At 41.1% G+C, this 17,546-nt stretch overlaps 1 protein-coding gene across 6 annotated transcripts in view; it reads right to left on the bottom strand.

Annotated features, from left to right (window-relative positions):
• The window catches only part of LOC121324493 (histone deacetylase 5-like), a 46,927-nt gene extending 30,189 nt beyond the window's left edge, over positions 1 to 16,738 (bottom strand). For 2 of the 6 annotated variants that reach the window (XM_041266453.1, XM_041266454.1), the window contains exon 1: positions 3,430 to 3,620. In XM_041266453.1, the coding sequence (XP_041122387.1) occupies positions 3,430 to 3,580 (151 nt within the window). In that variant the 5' untranslated portion in view covers positions 3,581 to 3,620. Of the gene's footprint in view, positions 1 to 3,429; positions 3,621 to 9,785; positions 9,962 to 11,118; positions 11,306 to 16,312; positions 16,414 to 16,694 lie in introns of those variants that run through there. The other 4 variants (XM_041266455.1, XM_041266458.1, XM_041266456.1 and 1 more) reach the window with 4 other exon arrangements.
• Between the last annotated feature and the right edge of the window lie 808 nt (positions 16,739 to 17,546).

Genomic DNA, 17,546 nt, shown 5'->3' with positions numbered 1-17,546 from the left:
ACAGGCTGTCCCGAGACTGAGGCTTCCCCCCGTTTTTAACGAGCACCTAGGGATGAAAAACACCACAGCTTCGCATTTGGACTGTCAAGGAAAATTAATGGGATACTCCTCTGTAGCTCAGAAACTGCCCCCGAGGTATCCTGCCTTGGCTTTCCACTCTGTGTCTGCTGTGCACTGTGGTAGTTACCCTCCCTTGAGTAGCTCGGGAAATTCTTTTAGCACAGTAGTTGGTTATCTGAATAACAGAATAGTCTGCAATTAGATTTTTTTCTCAAAAGGTGCAAAATCCCTTATGGTTTGATAATTATTTATAGTATCAGCATGCATTTCCACTGGGGGTCCAAGATCAGACAGACAGATGGACAGAGACAGAGAGAGATACACCTCCAAAAAGTGTGACAGACAGATGGACAAAAGTATAGGACAGACACGTCCTCCCCGTCCCCAACATCCAGCAGAATTTTACACTCATAACTAATACTTTAAGCAACGTGGTTTTTTTTTGTTTGTTTTTTTTAATATAAAGCAAATAAAGTTTTTCAGATAAACGGAACAAAAAGTGGGATGTATGAACTCAAGACCGCCCACATGGTATCAACAATGTGATTCTAAACATAAATGAAGAGATGTAATGGAAAACACTCATCAGCCACCACTGCACAACCTCTGATGTTGCTAATAATAGTAAATGGCGGCCCAACTAATAACTAGTTACATATCACATTTAACCACCATTGGCTTTCTAGCACTGATATGATCTCCCTTCCTCATGCATGAAGGGTGCAGGCTCTGTTTGCACAAACAGACATCTTGCAAGCTTTTCTAAACTCTTTCTAAAATAAGACCTTAATTAATATCTTACCTAATCTGAGTATCTTAATAAAAAGGTGTCAAGAGGCTACATTGCCAGCATTGGATGATTCAAAATATCAATTCATTTTAAAAATCTGTCGCCAGGTCTGTTTGCGATAGATGGCAACTGCAATTCACAGGTTACAGAAAACCAGCCCAGACACAGAGCAGCGTGTTCTACAGAACATATCAGTGTACCCAACGCTCTGTCCACATTCTTTTATACACTGCTCTCCTTAATGTTCTGACCTTACAGTTTAAGCTGAGAAAGGTATTCCCAATTGTCAAGCCTGCCCTGATGTATCAACACAGAGTCCCATCACCACGGACAGCATTACACGCATGTGATTCATTAGGAGTAATGGAATGAGTACATCAATGAGTGCCTGTACATATGTTTAAAATACACATCTCCCTCATTTTTTGAGTAGTGTAGCTGGCTGGACAACAAAGACTCATTGACAAATTTATAGTGAGAGTTCTTTCTTGTACAGCGACAAGTGACAATTTGCTCCAGGCTCAAGCTAAGTGCTTATTTTCCTGCCAGTTAGGAACATGGGTTAATTTACATTAGCCTCTTTGTTATCGGTTCTGTAGAAACTGGAAATAAAACCAGGGAACTACAACCTGATGACACACTGCCGTAACCATGGAAGCGTCACCCCTAATTTCCACACACACACACACAGACAGAGCTATTAGAGACTGACAGAGAAACAGCATTGAATGCAAAGTGGCTTGAGGGATTAGGTTTGTGACAATACCTAGCAGAAACTGGAGACAATGCTCAGGTGTTAAAACATACCCCTGAGGAGGTTTTAAAAAGGAGGCAACTTCAAGGGGCTTAGATTTCCCCTTGTTCAAAAATATTCAACCCCCTCCCCCCTCCATTCTGAGACTGATATTCTTGTCCCATCACAGGAGGGTCGCCAAGATTGCAGTAAACAGGAGCCACAGAGATTGTAGGAACTCAGGAACAGATAGAGAGCCAGTACTAGCAGGCAGGAGGGGAGAAGTCTATTTTCAAGGCAGACAGCCTAAAAAACATAAATAAATCCATGAATGTTCCCCGTGATCACTTTGGTACACTCTGTCAAGGCCCGAGGCTGCTAGCTACACCCCCCCCCAGTAAAGATATGCCTGTGTGTGTTTGTTTTTGTTATGCCTGCACCCTTCGACCCCCACCCACCCCCAAAGGCCCACAATAATTACCACTCCTGCAATTCCTGTTTCTGATGAACACAAGGATTGGGGCTGCCGTTCTCAAAAGCTGCTTTCTGCAGCAGAATATCAAACAGACATAAGAAATGCACAGCATACCGTGTGTTGTGGTTTGGTTAGGTATGGACAGAAGTTAAAAAATAAACTGTAGGTATTTGGTTAAATGTTACAGTTTGAACCATTCTAGGTTGTACTTTGAACTAAGCTGCACCTGAGCCATATCAGACAAACTAGAGAAAGTAAGTGCAGGGCTTAAAGGGTTACATGTTTGGTTTCTTCTGTGAAGTAACAAAAGCCTTTCAAAACACTTTTTTCTTTGACGTCATTACAGACCATTTACTGAGATCACATAAATTCGGGGCTTTTCGCAAGGTGGTTTTTTTTTATTTTATTATATTATTATTATTTATTATTATTATTATTATTATTATTATTATTATTATTATTATTATTATTATTAAATACAGCCTGGAAATTGTATCAATGAAGAAAATTGTACAGAACACGGCACAAGGTCTTTCTGCAACCACAACAAAGGCATGAAGGGAAATAATGCTTGCTAGCAGGTCAGCTCACATTGCCAGTGTTTCTGCTGTTCCTTTACTGTTAAGAAAACAAAAAGTAGGACTTCAGTGCCAAGGGCCTCCAAAAATAACAATCAAATACATTTTTAATGCTCTACTTTAAAGTCTTTGAATTATGCAGATTCTGCTCTTTTCTGAATCCGCACAGTAAGATAACATGGGGAGGCAAAAAAATAGCAGACACTGCCATAATTTTCCAGCTGAGGTTCATGATGCTCTTTGTGGTGATCTAGGGCCCCAGCCTCTCACCCTTACTCCTTTACGAACAGCACACTAGCTTCGGAAACGAGCCCACACAACTACGCTGCATCCTTTACCAGGCACACGAAGATGCTATGACGCTGAAGAGAATGTGCTACTAAGGATCATCCTGTATACTGGAATGACACAATGCTCTACACAGACCCTACCTTGTTGTGTAAATGTTTACATCTGCAAGCTGCAATGCTACACATAGTACATACTTAACAGTACATCCACAGTCAAAGTCAAATGATGCTAATCTAGCAACACTGGCTCTGGGAAAATGAAAAGCTCTCCACTAAAAGCTCAGGTGGCACCCGAGTGAACAGCAGTCATGGAGACAGCAACCCGGTGCTTGTTATAGTAAAAAACAACAACAGTCTGCTCAATTGCCTCTGGTATTGTGGCCTAATGGATCTCAAGCAATCACTCGACTTTACCACCAGCTGTAGCCAGCCGCTTTGCAAATAAAGTTCTGCAGCACCAAGGCAAGGCAGGGGCCCTGATCAAAAGAGCTACCGCTACTCACCAGAGGTGGGGATGGCGTGAATCCGGTTACTGGACAGCAGCTCCAGAGGTTGCTCCCTGCTGCTCACGCTGTCTGAGGAAGAACAGGATTCGGTCTCGTAAATAGTCTGTAGCATTGCTGACAGCCCCAGCACTTTGGGGTTCAAAAGCATGCCCAACTAATCCAAGGATCAGGAGAGATTTTCAAAAAAAAATGGACCATCAAAAAAAAAAAAAAAAAAAAAAAAAAAAAAGAAAAACAGATCAGTAAGCTCAGCTAAGAGCTGGCCTTTTTTTTCTGGATGAGAACACAAACCGGACTCCAACGCAGTATATGCATTTATTAACAGAAAAAAAAGAAAAAAAAACATCTGTTGATGTTTAACTATAAACTAATCCAAAGTATCATCGCAACAGAAGGAAAGCATGTGACAAAGTCCTTTAAAAGTGTCGCTGTAGTTTGTCGATGACAGGAAAGGAGGGTAGAGAGTTGCAGTACTACAAACAGTCATTGAACTTCAAAAGCGACGTCCCTGCTCCCTTAAAAATGGCAAAGAAACACAATACTATTTCTCCACTGCACTAATCTGAAGAAAGAGTTGCTTCCAGAGGTTAAAATTCAAAGACAAGTTCATTTTCAGATGGAAAAAGTTTGGATATCCACACCAGAACTATTCTTAATGCTACAACATACTGTCACCACTTCCAACTTCCTTCACCTGCTTATTTCAACAACAACAAAACAAAGACCATTTAAAAAGGCAAAACCAGCAAAGGACATGGGAGAGTAGAGCCTGCATCCCTGCAACGAGTCACTCGGTACAGGGACTGCTAGTTGCTTGTAGAAGGAACCACTCAAGGTTTAAGCATTGCTGAGGTGTTTGAAAACTCACAGCAACGGAGTCCTTGTTATTAGCAGCACCAACATAATCCAAACAGAGGGGCAAGAAAAACTAAATAGAAAGGGAAACGAAAGCCAACTGGAAGCTGATCCCACCCACCCCCCAATCCCCCCTGCTTTGTACACCATGTGTCTGCTGTACTGTAGGGCACAGAGGCTGGTGAGTTTACAAACAGACTGGGCCTCTGCAAGCTGAAGTGGCTGCAAATAGCATTGCAAGAGATGAGGGGCCAGCTATCAATAGTGCACGCACGCTTTGGGGGGGTTTAAGGATTGCTCATGCAAGCACCAGGGACCAATCAACAGAGCCGTTCCCACACCCGCTACTGTGTTTTAACCACCTGTGAGCCAGAGAGGAACGAGAGGCACTAAAATGCACTGAAAAGGTTGTTGCTTCTCCCCAAGCAGAGCTCATGAAAAGACAAGCTCTTACAATAGAAACAGTCCAGCTTTCCACACACCCACCCTCACCCTTCTTTCTGTGTATCTGTACACTTTTGTTGTAATTGCTCTTCTTGTAATCATTCTCATCAACTCATCGTACTTATTACTTGCTCATACTGGACTTTACTTGTGTAAACAAATATTTTTTAATATAAGTTAACTGCTCTTGGTCGATCCCACTCTTACATGTAATTATTTACTGTATTCTCTATTTTTTGCTCTTATTTGAATTTAATCTTTTTGTTACTTATATAATATGATATTCTGAAATGTGATACTTTGTAATGTGATATTTTGTAACAATTGTAAGTCCCCCCAGGGTGTCTGCTAATAACAATAATTACATAATAATAATAAATAAGATATAAATTATATATAGTTTTTTTTTTTTTTTTTTTTTTTTTTTAAATGTCTCAATCCTAAAACTCTAGGTGAGGCAAAGCCTTTAGCCAGAGCTGTATTCACTCTTCACTGCCTGTGCTTTCATACAGCCCATACCCTCAGTATCCAGCGTTTTCATTCCAGAAATGGAAACGGTGTTTTTATCGTACAGCTGTTTGTAACGTCCGCCACGGAAGGTGTTTAAAAACAAACAAAAAAACAAGATCAATAGCAGTTAAAAGTGAAGGACTGGGTGCCAGGAGATGTTGGGTACAGATCCCAAATTAAAAGATAACTGAGGCACAAGGTAACTCTGCGACTCTATCAACTAACAGTTGAAGCTCAGTTACCAATGAAAAACAAAAACTTCAGCATAGCTGCGTTTTAGAGATCTAAAAACAGAAAGGGAAAACACCCTTGACCTTTATTTCCCTTGTGAATAAGAAAAGATGAAACAAAATTCATTCCATTCTATTTTTTTTAATGTGGGTTTAGTGTACGTAATTCTTCAAGGACAGCACTTGCAATACTACACTGTGTTCCCACTCCCATACCAACAGTGTGACAGAGACGGACAGATTCTTCAAGGACGGCACTTGCAATACTGCACTGTGTTCCCACTCCCATACCAACAGCCCCCCTACAGTGTGACAGCAGATGGATCGTCAAAGTGTTTCACTGGTTTAGTTAGGTGTTAACTATTAGGAACAGAGGTAGAATGATCCAACACTCTTTATATGGGAACTGAAAGAAGGAAATTCTGGCTCCAAATTGAAAGAACTCCACAGCACCTCTTAATATAGTCACAGATTGTCCATGCTGATTTATTTCCAGCATCGTTTTTACCTATCCCCAGCTAAAAAGGGAACTACTTCCCCAAATCAATTAAGTGTCTGACAAGGGTTAGCGAAGACATCCCAAAAATAATACAGTGGTATCCATGCCTGCAAAACTTTGGATCAGCATTCATTACCCCAGTGCTATTCAGAGTGACCAGTGTGATGTAACTGAGGCAGACGCTAATCTGTATGAGCAATACTACAAATAACATTCAAGTTAATGAGACAAAAGGGGAGGAAATCTTATCTGGGCATTAGGAGTCTGTCAGCATAATCCGATAATTGAGGGGACAGTGATATTATAATAGAACCCAACTTCAGGTCCCTGCTTAACAGAGAGAACGGCTCCACGGAAGAAAAATGGAAAGTGATAAAGTGCCAGCACCTTTTCTGAAAAGTTTTTAAACCTTTGAAAAGGTTCTGGATAATAGCCCAGGAGACAGACGTCATCCATATTTTTTTTCCCCACAGAGAGCTGGGAGTTTTCCTACATGGACCAGAGGGAGAACCTCAACACTGGTTTTGTTTGGCCGTTGTTTCTGAAAATCAGCACTCTTTACTGTCCCTAAAGTCTCTTTTTCAGTTCAAAACTCCAAATAAAACATGCTGCGCCGTCCTGCTTTCCTTGTAAGAGAGTGGGACGGGGTTTAATCACCAAGAGCATCATGGGGCTCTGAAACATCTCCATGCTGGTCTGCAGGTATTAAGTGAAGAGGGCTTGTGAAAACTGTACTGAACCTGATCAAAGGTGCATGGATTTTAAAAGCTTAGGGACTAAATCTTTCACTAATGTTTAAATGGTTGCGTTGCAACCAGACTTAGGGTTGTGTATTACTAACCTGAACAGCTTAAAAATGTTTTGGAAGAACCTAGATGAATGAAGGATAGAGCCTTCAAGCAGGTACAACTGCCAAGATGCATGTGTTACACAAATGAATATCCACATTGTGAAAGCACAGTGTAAAAATAGTGCAATAAAGTATTGCGATTCACAAGCTCTTATGTTCCCAACCCTACAATAGAAGCACTATGTGGAATGTTGGTTAAAGTCTGTACAATTTCTGCAGCTATGAAACACTCAGTGTGCAAAAAAGAAAAAAAAAAAAAAAAAAAGGTCAATCGCAACTTATTTGTTACTTTTCTACCCTTGTTTCTTTCATATCAGTTACTAAAAAAAAAAAAAGTGGGCAAACGTGATGTTACACAGCTATTAACTACAAGCGCACTGGTGTTTCAACACCCTTAAAGTTATTTATAGGTGGATGTACTTCTGTTGTTGACGTGGGGTGGATGTATTTATAGCCCCAGGACATCGGGTGAGAGGCCAGGGCTTGTTTTGCCTGGCTGAACTCTCCCAGTTAATGTCAAGGACTCAGCCGCAAGAAGTCCCTTTAGAAGTGCCAGTTCCACACCAGGAAACCGAGCCAGCCGCTGCCACGTCTTGCCTGTTCCGAGCCCATTTTTGTTGCAGCACTCTAAGGTTTCAGAAATAATCTGTAAGGTTTCAGAAATAATCTGTAAGGTTTCAGAAATAGCTTCTACACATTTTAACTGGGTGTTGAAGATGCCAGCTCTACAAGTTTTCCCAGTCGATTTTAAACACAGTGGCTTGTCAGTGACAGAGTGGCCAGCAGGCTTCGATGAAAGCGGGAGCTTTCTGTGGCTGCAGTTGAAACTACATTATCAACAGGAAACCCAGACAAACTAGTAAGCCAACAAAGGTTCTCACAAAGAAACTATGGAATTACCCAGGAATCAACACTTAGTGTCAGAATGATTCAGCATGTCGTGGAGTCAATAAACTTTTCAATAGCTGAAAACAGACACATTTACCTATTGTTAAAAAATGGGCATGGGCTATAAATACTCTTTTTTTTTTATGGTTTCTGAGAGGGTAACTTTGCCTGCTCTTCTAGGGAACCCACAGTAACAAAAACAGATGACACCGTTCTATAAATACCAGCACTGCTTCAAGGAGTAAATCAGGACAGGCAGACAGAGAGAAGGCTGGGGCGCCATGGATTTAACCCAAAAGTGGAAACGTTCACTCTTGCACACACCTAGCAACAACGGTTAGTACAGCAAGCTACTATTGACGATAACAGCTTCATCCATATTCTAACCTCACCTCAGAATGGCTTCTGTTCAAAGCTACAGTATGTGTGAACAGTTTTTTTTAAATACCTACAAATTGTCACTTGCGTGCAAGCCATGCATTATCTTTCCTACCCTTTCTCCAGAAACGCCCTTCCCCCTTTCGTGAATTTAAGCTGTCACAATGCCATGGTTCCTTCAAAAAGAACGTACTGCCTCAGTCAAAGGACTTCATTCTTCTGCATGTAGAAGTTTATCTTCAGGAGACATTTTTTAAAATACAACGTTTACTAATTTTATGGTTTAATAGATTTTGCTGTGGAGGTATTGGGAGATGTATTCGCTTACGTGTCAACCGTACCACTGTCACCAAGGATAACACAACAACAACATATTCTAGCCTAACACCTATTCATTTACAAATCCAATCCTTATTCACATGAACTGCAATTTATTATAAACGTTTTGCCAGGTTTTCCATATACCGTGCAATAAAAATAACACAGTAGGGAAAATGAATTTTATGCCTGAATATAATTATTTCAGAATTTTATTACACTTCAGGGGGGCAAAAGAGACACACTGCGCACCGTTCCTGAAATAGATTTTCACATTCGCAAGTGTTTTCATTCTTCCCAATCAAAGCGAGACCTTCAAGAATTTCAGTATGAGCACTAGACTAGGCCCCCCCACACACAAACATGCAAGCAACAAGCAAGGCACACACAATTTCACTTTCCAGAAATAGAACGCAGAAGTGACTCATGCTCAGCTCAACTCCAATAGCAGTTTTATGCCCCGACAGATTTATTTTTATTATTATAAATAATCCAGGCTCTCATCCATCACCTATGGATATAAAAGGATGCCATGTCTCTTAATTAAAGGCCATTGCCAGCCCACATGCATTACACTTAACGGATGTACTGCAGTAACACACACTCTCCATGGGCAGTACTTTCTGTTTTAACACCCCACCGCACAGCTGCACTTTGATCATTTCTTCTAGCTTGCTAAACATTCCACTATCTGAACTCTCCTGAGATCGAAACACGACATTGGGTGGGGTGTATTAATAAAAACAGAGAGTGGTTTCCGCTGCCTGTGTGAAGCGAATAATGTTGAACCCAGTTCACCAAGATGATTGCCGCCCATTATTTTAAATGTTTTGTTTTTGACTAAAAGAAATAAAAAGAAAAAAAAATAAGAATAACAATGTCCAGGTTGGCTTTAGTTATTTATGTCTGAATTAAATAGTTTTGCCACCAGGCAAATTTATATCACTTAACACCTATGGCACCGGCATTATTTTGATTTATTTTCCCCCAATTTGGAATGTCCAATTATATTTCCTTTTCTCCTCACCACAGTGAGTCCCCACACAGCACAGACGCTCTGAGGGCGTGTGAGCGTCCTCCGATTTCACAAGCCTCAAGCCAGAATTGCTTTTAAGCCAAGTATTCCAGAGCAGAGGTGAGCGGGGCTACCGATTCCGGAGAACAGAGATCAGCCCGCTTTCTTATCCACTCTGAATGTGCTCTGTGTCTGGCCAGTGGGGTTCTCCGTTACGTGACGAGTAGAAACAATCCCTGCCGCTTTCCCACCCCCCATCCCAGAAGCATCAGAGCCAACGCGACACCCCCTCGGCGTCCGCAGCAAAGTTGTACCTCTTTGCACAGCCTGGATGCGACCTGGCGCCGTCCAAGCTGTGTGACTCACCCTGTGCACCCAGCGGCAGCGCTTTAACTGGATGTGCCACTCAGTGTTCTGCATGCAGTGTGAGTGTCAAGGTGCTTGCACTGTTTCTGTAGCAGCACCCATCTCTCCTCTGCAGTGCAATCATTGGGACAGAGAGCCTCTGAGCAGGTGTCGCAGTTTCTGCAAGCAGGTATATTCTACAAAATCACAAAAAAATTAATCCTTTCAGGATGCCATCAGACGACTTAAGTGCTGAAAAGGGGGGACGGGGGACAATAGTCTTGTAGGGTTAAGAGTCTATACGAGCCAGTATGGATTAAAGCACAAAGCTGACTTGGGAGATGTGCAGGCATGGAAATTAGTAAGCAAGAAAATGCGATAGAGGATAGAAGCCCATCTCACAACACCACCTCAAATTATAATTAAAAAACTACAGCAAGAATTACGGTAGGTGATTCTTCTACAGGCCAAGCAGAATTCCGTATCACACTGCAACAGACACATGCGAAGACAGACTCTCAGAAAAACATCATGTGCTCAGCCCCCCAGCCCCAAAATTAAACACTGATGTAAACAATTTTTTCAATGACAACTGTCTGATGACGCAAACGTAGACTAAATCTCAGGGTTGCCACGGTACCCAGTGACACTAAAAGACGTCAGCAAAGGAGAAAGGTCTTTGTGGTCATAGCTGAACCTAACAATAAACACATTCGTTTGTGTGGACAGAGAGAGAGAGAGAGAGAGAGAGAGAGAGAGAGGAGAGAGAGAGAGAGAGAGAGAGAGAGAGAGGAGATAAGCACCCAGGCTCATTGTAATGACTGGGTTTTACTTCATCACCTTATTAATCACCGTTATTCTACTCCCTGCCCACAGAGCTCTTCCGGCCTTTTGCGTTCATTGATCTTAAACAAAAATAAAAGTGCCGCCTTCCGCTATCAAACATCTGCCAATGAGGACAAATATACTTCAAAAAAATATATATTATATATTATATATATATATTTTAAAAATCGGTTTTCTTCATTGCTACTTTTTGGGAGGAAATAGGCAAACATCAATGCCTAGGTACAAGGTAGGACCGGCAGTGGGAAAGACAGCTCAGATTTAAAGCCGCAGTGTTGAATTATACATTTAATTTGTCATCTTTGCTCCTTGGTGTTTGTTTACAGCATTACTCCATAGATGTGTCTTCTGTGCCCTTTCTGCTTTTTTTGTATTTAATCATAATCTGTACATACACTACATTTGTGCATCAACTAAAACCCATTGCAGACTCACGCTATACTCTACTGTCAGGACAGGTGCTATTGTCCAACCCTTCTAAAAGACTGGAAAGCAGAATGATCCTTACCTGGATGATTCTGGGAGCTCATGGACGAAGTGGCGAGCAGTTGTAGATCCCAAAAATTTACGGCAGACCTTGAAGGGGTGGTGAGGTGCGAGCGTGCGAGACTCAGCCAATCGTGCTGGCGTGTGGCACACTATAGGGGGTCTTCCGCCTCGGACATCCCTTCCGGCACGAGCGCAGGCAAGTCTCACTGCAACAAGAAAACAAGCAAGCTATAGCATCCTGTGCATGCCCTCGCCACTGTGATTAATGACTAGAAGCATCAGCACAGGAGAAGTACCTGTGCAACAGATTTTCTATATGCCTCCACTATTGTGGGCGATACTGTAATAGTTCAAGGGTAATATATAATTTTCCTTGCCTCGTCAAATTTTCCACAAACATAAAAACCTTACCCAGGCACACAGTGTGTACCTGATTACTGGTTGTAGCTGGAGGAGTTTGTCTGGGTCTCACCCAATGCTGTGCTTTTAGTAAAGGAACCTCTAATCCAGCTAAATGGGTACTGACCGCTGGATCCCTTGTGTGTTTCCTAATAGAGTTCTCATGATGCACAACAAGCTCGGTACTCAAGGGCTCCTTTATGGAACTTTTTATTTAAAAAAAAAAAAACGGTCAAGAAATCTACGGCAAATCTCTCTAAGGCTGGAGTGAAACTGCAGCATTGTCACCAGGGTCCTCCTGTGTAGCATGAGGAAAGTCTATTCTTAGCCTACCAGCCCTTTCACATGAGTCCCCGCTGGTCCTAAAGCATACTGTGAACGTCGTCTCACCAATCTGTAACAGCACCCAACAGTAATACAGCCAGTGTCTGCCACAGTGCTCAATGAGGGTACCTAAAGCAAAGGCTAGAGTTCCTCTTCACGTTGCCTTCAAAAATACATTCACAGGGAACCCTGCATTCTGGTAAGCAAAACGGAAAATGGAATTAAACTCGGACGATTCTTGTTTTTAGTCATGAACCTGGGCATGTATTTGTGTTATTTTCTTGAAATAATATGATTGTGTATTTTGAAACGAACTCAATGCATTAATTACCAAGTACTGTGGACCATCCTTGCTGTAGGCGTTATGCTTCTTTTGCCTGGAAGAATTTAACCTGTGCCAAATCCAGGTGGGTACTAGTCTAGGTAGACAACACCATTTGGGGGATGTATTTCAGAGATGGAAATAAGAACCTCATAGCACAGCAGTTTTATCCATTCCTGGTTTATCTGTGAGTTTATCGCTTGTTACCTGTACAGCGTGGCTAACCCAGCTTGTATTAAATCCTGGAATAAGCGAAACTGCTACAGTATGCAACAGGAGTTTTATTTCCATCTCTGCATTCTGGTGCTCACAAAAGATACTGGATTGCCACTGAAGCGAATGTTTTTATCCACCTTGCCCCCATGAGCACGGCTCAATACTGCCTGAGGGGCAGGAGCCTTTCTGCTTCTAAGTTGTTGTGCTAAAGATTAATAAGAAAAAATGGGAAAAGTAAAACTCAACCTGCCTCTATTATAATTTGCCTTTAAACTGCTTAGAGGACCCTGTACAACCTGGCCAAGTCACATGGAACAGAATGCTTTACAAAGAGAACCCCTCTTCTATTAATACCCGTCAGGTTACATTTTCCCTATAATCTCTTGCTGTTCCCTTTAAAAGGTTGAGTAGAGTTTTGTTGCTGCTGTGCTGGATACAGTTTATTCTAAGTAAACAAACAGATAAATACACACGTCAAGCACAAAACAGAAAGTTTACAAATGAGAGGAGGCCATTCGGCCCATCTTGCTTGTTTGGTTTGTTAGTAGCTTATTGATCCCAGAATCTCATCAAGCAGCTTCTTGAAGGATCCCAGGGTGTCAGCTTCAACAACATTACAGGGGAGTTGGTTCCAGATTCCCACAATTCTCTGTGTAACATTAACAGCCTTTGCTTAACAATCTGATGCCCTGCCTTTTAAAAGACTCAGAAAAGGGACTTAAAAGTGCATGAGCTAAATTGTATAGGATTATGAACTCATCAGATACTGGAAGCTAAGAGTAAGGCTAGGCCAGGAAAACAGAAAGCCAGGCGATGCAGAAACCAGCAGGCTAAGCGCTTGACTAGAGAGCACATTCTCCCCACAATGTCCTTGTACAGTAAAATCAGGATTCTTAGGAGGTGCCTTCAACAGCCTTATATCACCACCCGCATAAATCAAGTTTAACAAGGAAGAAAAAAAACAAGAGGTGTTTAGGATGAAAAAATGACCTACAGAAGCTAAAAGAAAAATAATACACATGACTCTCATGACTCCAACATCCTACTTGATATTGCCACACTGTGTGCCTACTATATACAGAACCTCGTTCATAAGTCTCAATGTTAAGCAGCATGTTGTCGGACTGAATTCATAAATCCTCTCGTGTGGTCTAGGCAGCACAGTGGATTAATGCACTAGCCTTTAACCTCTGGAAGAGGACATGACACAAGCTAGGCTTGTAAAAAATCGCAAACATACAGACAGCAGGTTTGAGAAGACTGACCTGAGGCTTTTTCCTTTTTCCATCCTTGCTCAGTGCATAAATAAGGAGGTCTTCAGTTTCCAGCTTTAACCAGACTTTGCCTAATGCACCAATTAAAAATGTCCTCGAATTGGGGCCTGGTGTACAGCACGCTCTTTTAATCAGTAACAACTGCCCGTCAGTGACACCTGCTGTTTAGATATTCCTCCTCGCTGGGGAATGAAAACCCAGTGGGACCAAAAGCAGCAAACTTGCATCCAATCTAAATCCGGATATTTTTTATTATGCGTCTGGGTGTGACTAAGGGTGCGAGTCCTGCACTATTTCAACCTGTCAAATTCGGACAAAGTTATCCCTTTTCCTGGAATAAATTGATTGCCAATATCAACGCACGTCCGTAACACAAAGGAGTCAACACAGACAAAGCCTTGATAAAGGAACTACAAGAAAGAAGAATCACAACCACACTTCGTAATGGGGTTTAGCATACCAGGGTATTTAAAAACATTTAGCCAGCGGTTTTCTACATTTGCAACAGTACTTTGGGTGCATTATTCCAATGACATGCAAGGGCAGATTCAAACTGCCCAAACCCTTCCCTGTATAGAAGAGAGGTTATAAATGGGTTAAGAAGCTTGCTGCAACCCTTGACCAAGGCTTGTTGCAACTGATCAGGGCTCCCAATGTTGAAAGTTATTTTACAGCAGCGTGACAAAAACAAAAGTTAAAACATGAGCTAGTTCTTGGTAAAAATGTCATCAGCAATGAACTTTAAATGTTTTAAATATAGTAAATAGACACCAAACAATCTAGGCACTGATTCACTATGGAAAAAAGATACCATTGTTTTGCCAGGTATGAGAACTCGTGGAGGCTTCTGGTGGTCAGTCTACATTTTTGCCAAGTATAAATTCCCATGCAAAAAGTTAATCCTTTGGTACTAGCAAGCTATGGAAGTAATTAGACACTGTCCTCAACTCCCATCTTTTTATGAGCTGAAAAGGGATTATGTGTTGCGGATCATCAGTTTTGTTTCAGGACAACCCATGCAGGGATGGAAATACAGCTCTATTGCACAGCAGTTCCAGGTTTTGATATGAGCTTGATCAGCCCCGGGTATAGGCAACAACCTCAGGTGTGTCTGATTAAACACTTAGTAAAACCAGGAATGGATCAAATTGGTATGCAATGGATGAGGGTCTTATTTCCCTCCCAGCAGTAATTTGTTGGGACAATCAGATATTTTTTTTCCCATCCAATCCTGTCTATTGCACACAACAAATAGCTTACAGCTCTTCATTTGGCATCCTGTCAGTTGAAAAGCAGTCCCGCTGCACACAGTTGCTTTCCACACATACAGTACTACTGCGCATCTAAAACTTTACTAGTTTGGACCACAGCTCAACGCTGATTGAAACCCTGTTACAATTGATACAGCACCCATTGAGAAGACACTTTACCAAAAGCCATTCAAAGTGAAAGAGCTGAAGAAACAGCTTCCTGGATTTGTGTGGACTCTGGAGAGATAAGCAGCAAACCTTATTATTGGGGTTGCCTTATGTTGCAGAGGGATCCCCAGAACAGGCTACAGAATTTCTGATTCAACAGCTTCTCATGTTTGTCACCTCTGAAGGCGTGGGTTCAAATTCCAGTAAACCCCCCCAATGAATATCACATTATGAAAACCAGCACATGGTTTGACTCAATCTAGAACTGTATTATTTACTTATATCTTATATTTATACTCATTTCACAAGCAATGCATTTGCTTTTGTTTAACCCAAAACATGTAAACACAAAAAGTAAAAGACTTTCTATATATGTTCTGTGCATTTTTTATTTCTTTTTTTGGTCCGCTGAGGTTAATGTCAGAAGACTGCCACTTTAAGAAACATGTCCTCAAAGTAAATGAAAACCAAACTACTGCAGTCTATCCAAAGAAACTCACTAGGCAGTACTACAGTCACGCACAATGAATCCCATTTTTTTGGGTTAGTGATGTTTTGTTTTTTTCTAGCTGTACATTAATTACCACCCTACTGGAATATTCTGCAAGCTGAGACAATGTTTCTCTGCTTGGACCTTTCCCACTGGAATCAAACAGCACACACTAACGAACTCCGCGTAAATAACACTAACCTATAAATAACAGCTTCCGCAAAACAAAGCTCAAACTACAGTAAACGCATGCAACGTAATTTACAACTTCGGTTCTGATGATTTCCCGATTCTCCAAAACGTACGATACTAATACACATATAGATATTACTATGTACTTCTTAGCAGCCGCCCTTATACGTATAAATAAACTGTATGCAACCGAGTGTAGACCGCGTACAGTATTTATAAACCCCATTTCCTCTCTATAGTACACACACTGTATGCTGGTTAGCCGGACTCTCTTACACAAAGGAAAAAAAGGAAATGTAAAACCACAGCAATCAACGGTACTAAACAGTACTTGTATAGATAAATCTAGAGGTAAAATCACAATGCAATTGAAGCACTTATAATACACATTCGATGCTACAGAATACTCCCTTGAACGAATGTAAGCTGAAAAATGAAACGCACATTTTTAAAAACAAACGCAAAACGAAATATCATTATCGTTAATTTTGTTTTTGTTGTTGTTTATAACTCAAAACCCTGCTACTACTATTAGTAATGTTACTCACAGTTAATGAAACTACATATCTTGCAATTACCTTCAAAGCGGACATCCTTTCGAACTATACTCTTCTGCATTCATGAAATGTTTCTTCCTGCACAGATCAAATATTTTGCAAAAACGATGCGATGGATGAGTGTAGTCAGTACTGCCCACTCCTTACACTTACCGATACAAAAGCAAATGAATGTTACATTTACTTCAACTGGCACCAGTGCAACCCAGTGGCTGACGTAGCCAAACCCCTGATATTCACCACAGCGCTTCCCACTACCCTATATCTATATACACACACACACTATACTATATATATACTATATATATATATATATATATATATATATATATATATATATATCAGTTTACCTTTTTTCGTAATCGACGATGAATGGAAGAAAAAAAGCAAAAGCTGTACTTACCTGACACACGCTCTCAGTCCTCTCGCTCACCGTGCGATTTTCGCGTTGGCAAAACACAGAAAATCTTTTATAAGCTCCAGTATATAAACATATAGTATATATAGATATTATTACTGCATTATTTTATTATTATTATTATTTTACCGTCACAGTTCCCTCTCCTCCATCTTTGCAGCTCCTCCACCGACAACATTCGTGACGCCGTCCGCCCCCCGTCACGTGACCGCGGCCCCATGCTAAAAATAGAGCACACACCCATTGAATAACCAGGGGCCGGGCCAGAGCACCCACACCTTGACATGCGAGCTGCCGGGTGTGGCCGCCTTCCGGCGCCGGGAATTAATTAAAACCCCTTGCCCCTCTTTAACGAAGAGCCACGTTCAGAAACGACCCTTATGTTCATGTTAGGCGCTTATGTGCTTCCTTAGTATGAAAACTCAGCAACTTGCCACAAATCACTGCATGCATTGAAATACATAATAATATTTATTAAAAAAATGCGAAACTATGTTTACATGTATATGCTAAAATATTCTTATTTAACAATTATGCAACAGCAGTGCTTTTGCGATATTTGCAGTGTTATGGTTTAGTTTATATATATATTACTTCAATAATTTTTTATGTTAGTAAAATAAAACTATGTGAGATTGCTCTTTAAAAAAATGTTTAATGTTCGTGTGCTTTGGAATTTTGTGGTTCTTTAATAATTCACGTTATATTGCCATATTAGACAACTCTTAAGGGATGACACTGTGGACTAGCCTGACAACAAACTGACTCCACTGTGCTAGATCTCTGGCACAAACTTCGCTGTATCATTGGAAGAATATATCCTTCTAATAATAATAA

The sequence above is a fragment of the Polyodon spathula genome, chromosome 12 (genome assembly GCF_017654505.1).
Source record: "Polyodon spathula isolate WHYD16114869_AA chromosome 12, ASM1765450v1, whole genome shotgun sequence".
NCBI classification, from domain to species: Eukaryota; Metazoa; Chordata; class Actinopteri; order Acipenseriformes; family Polyodontidae; genus Polyodon; species Polyodon spathula.
The sequence above is the reverse complement of the archived record's forward strand: the minus strand, read 5'-3'. Positions and strand labels throughout refer to the sequence as shown.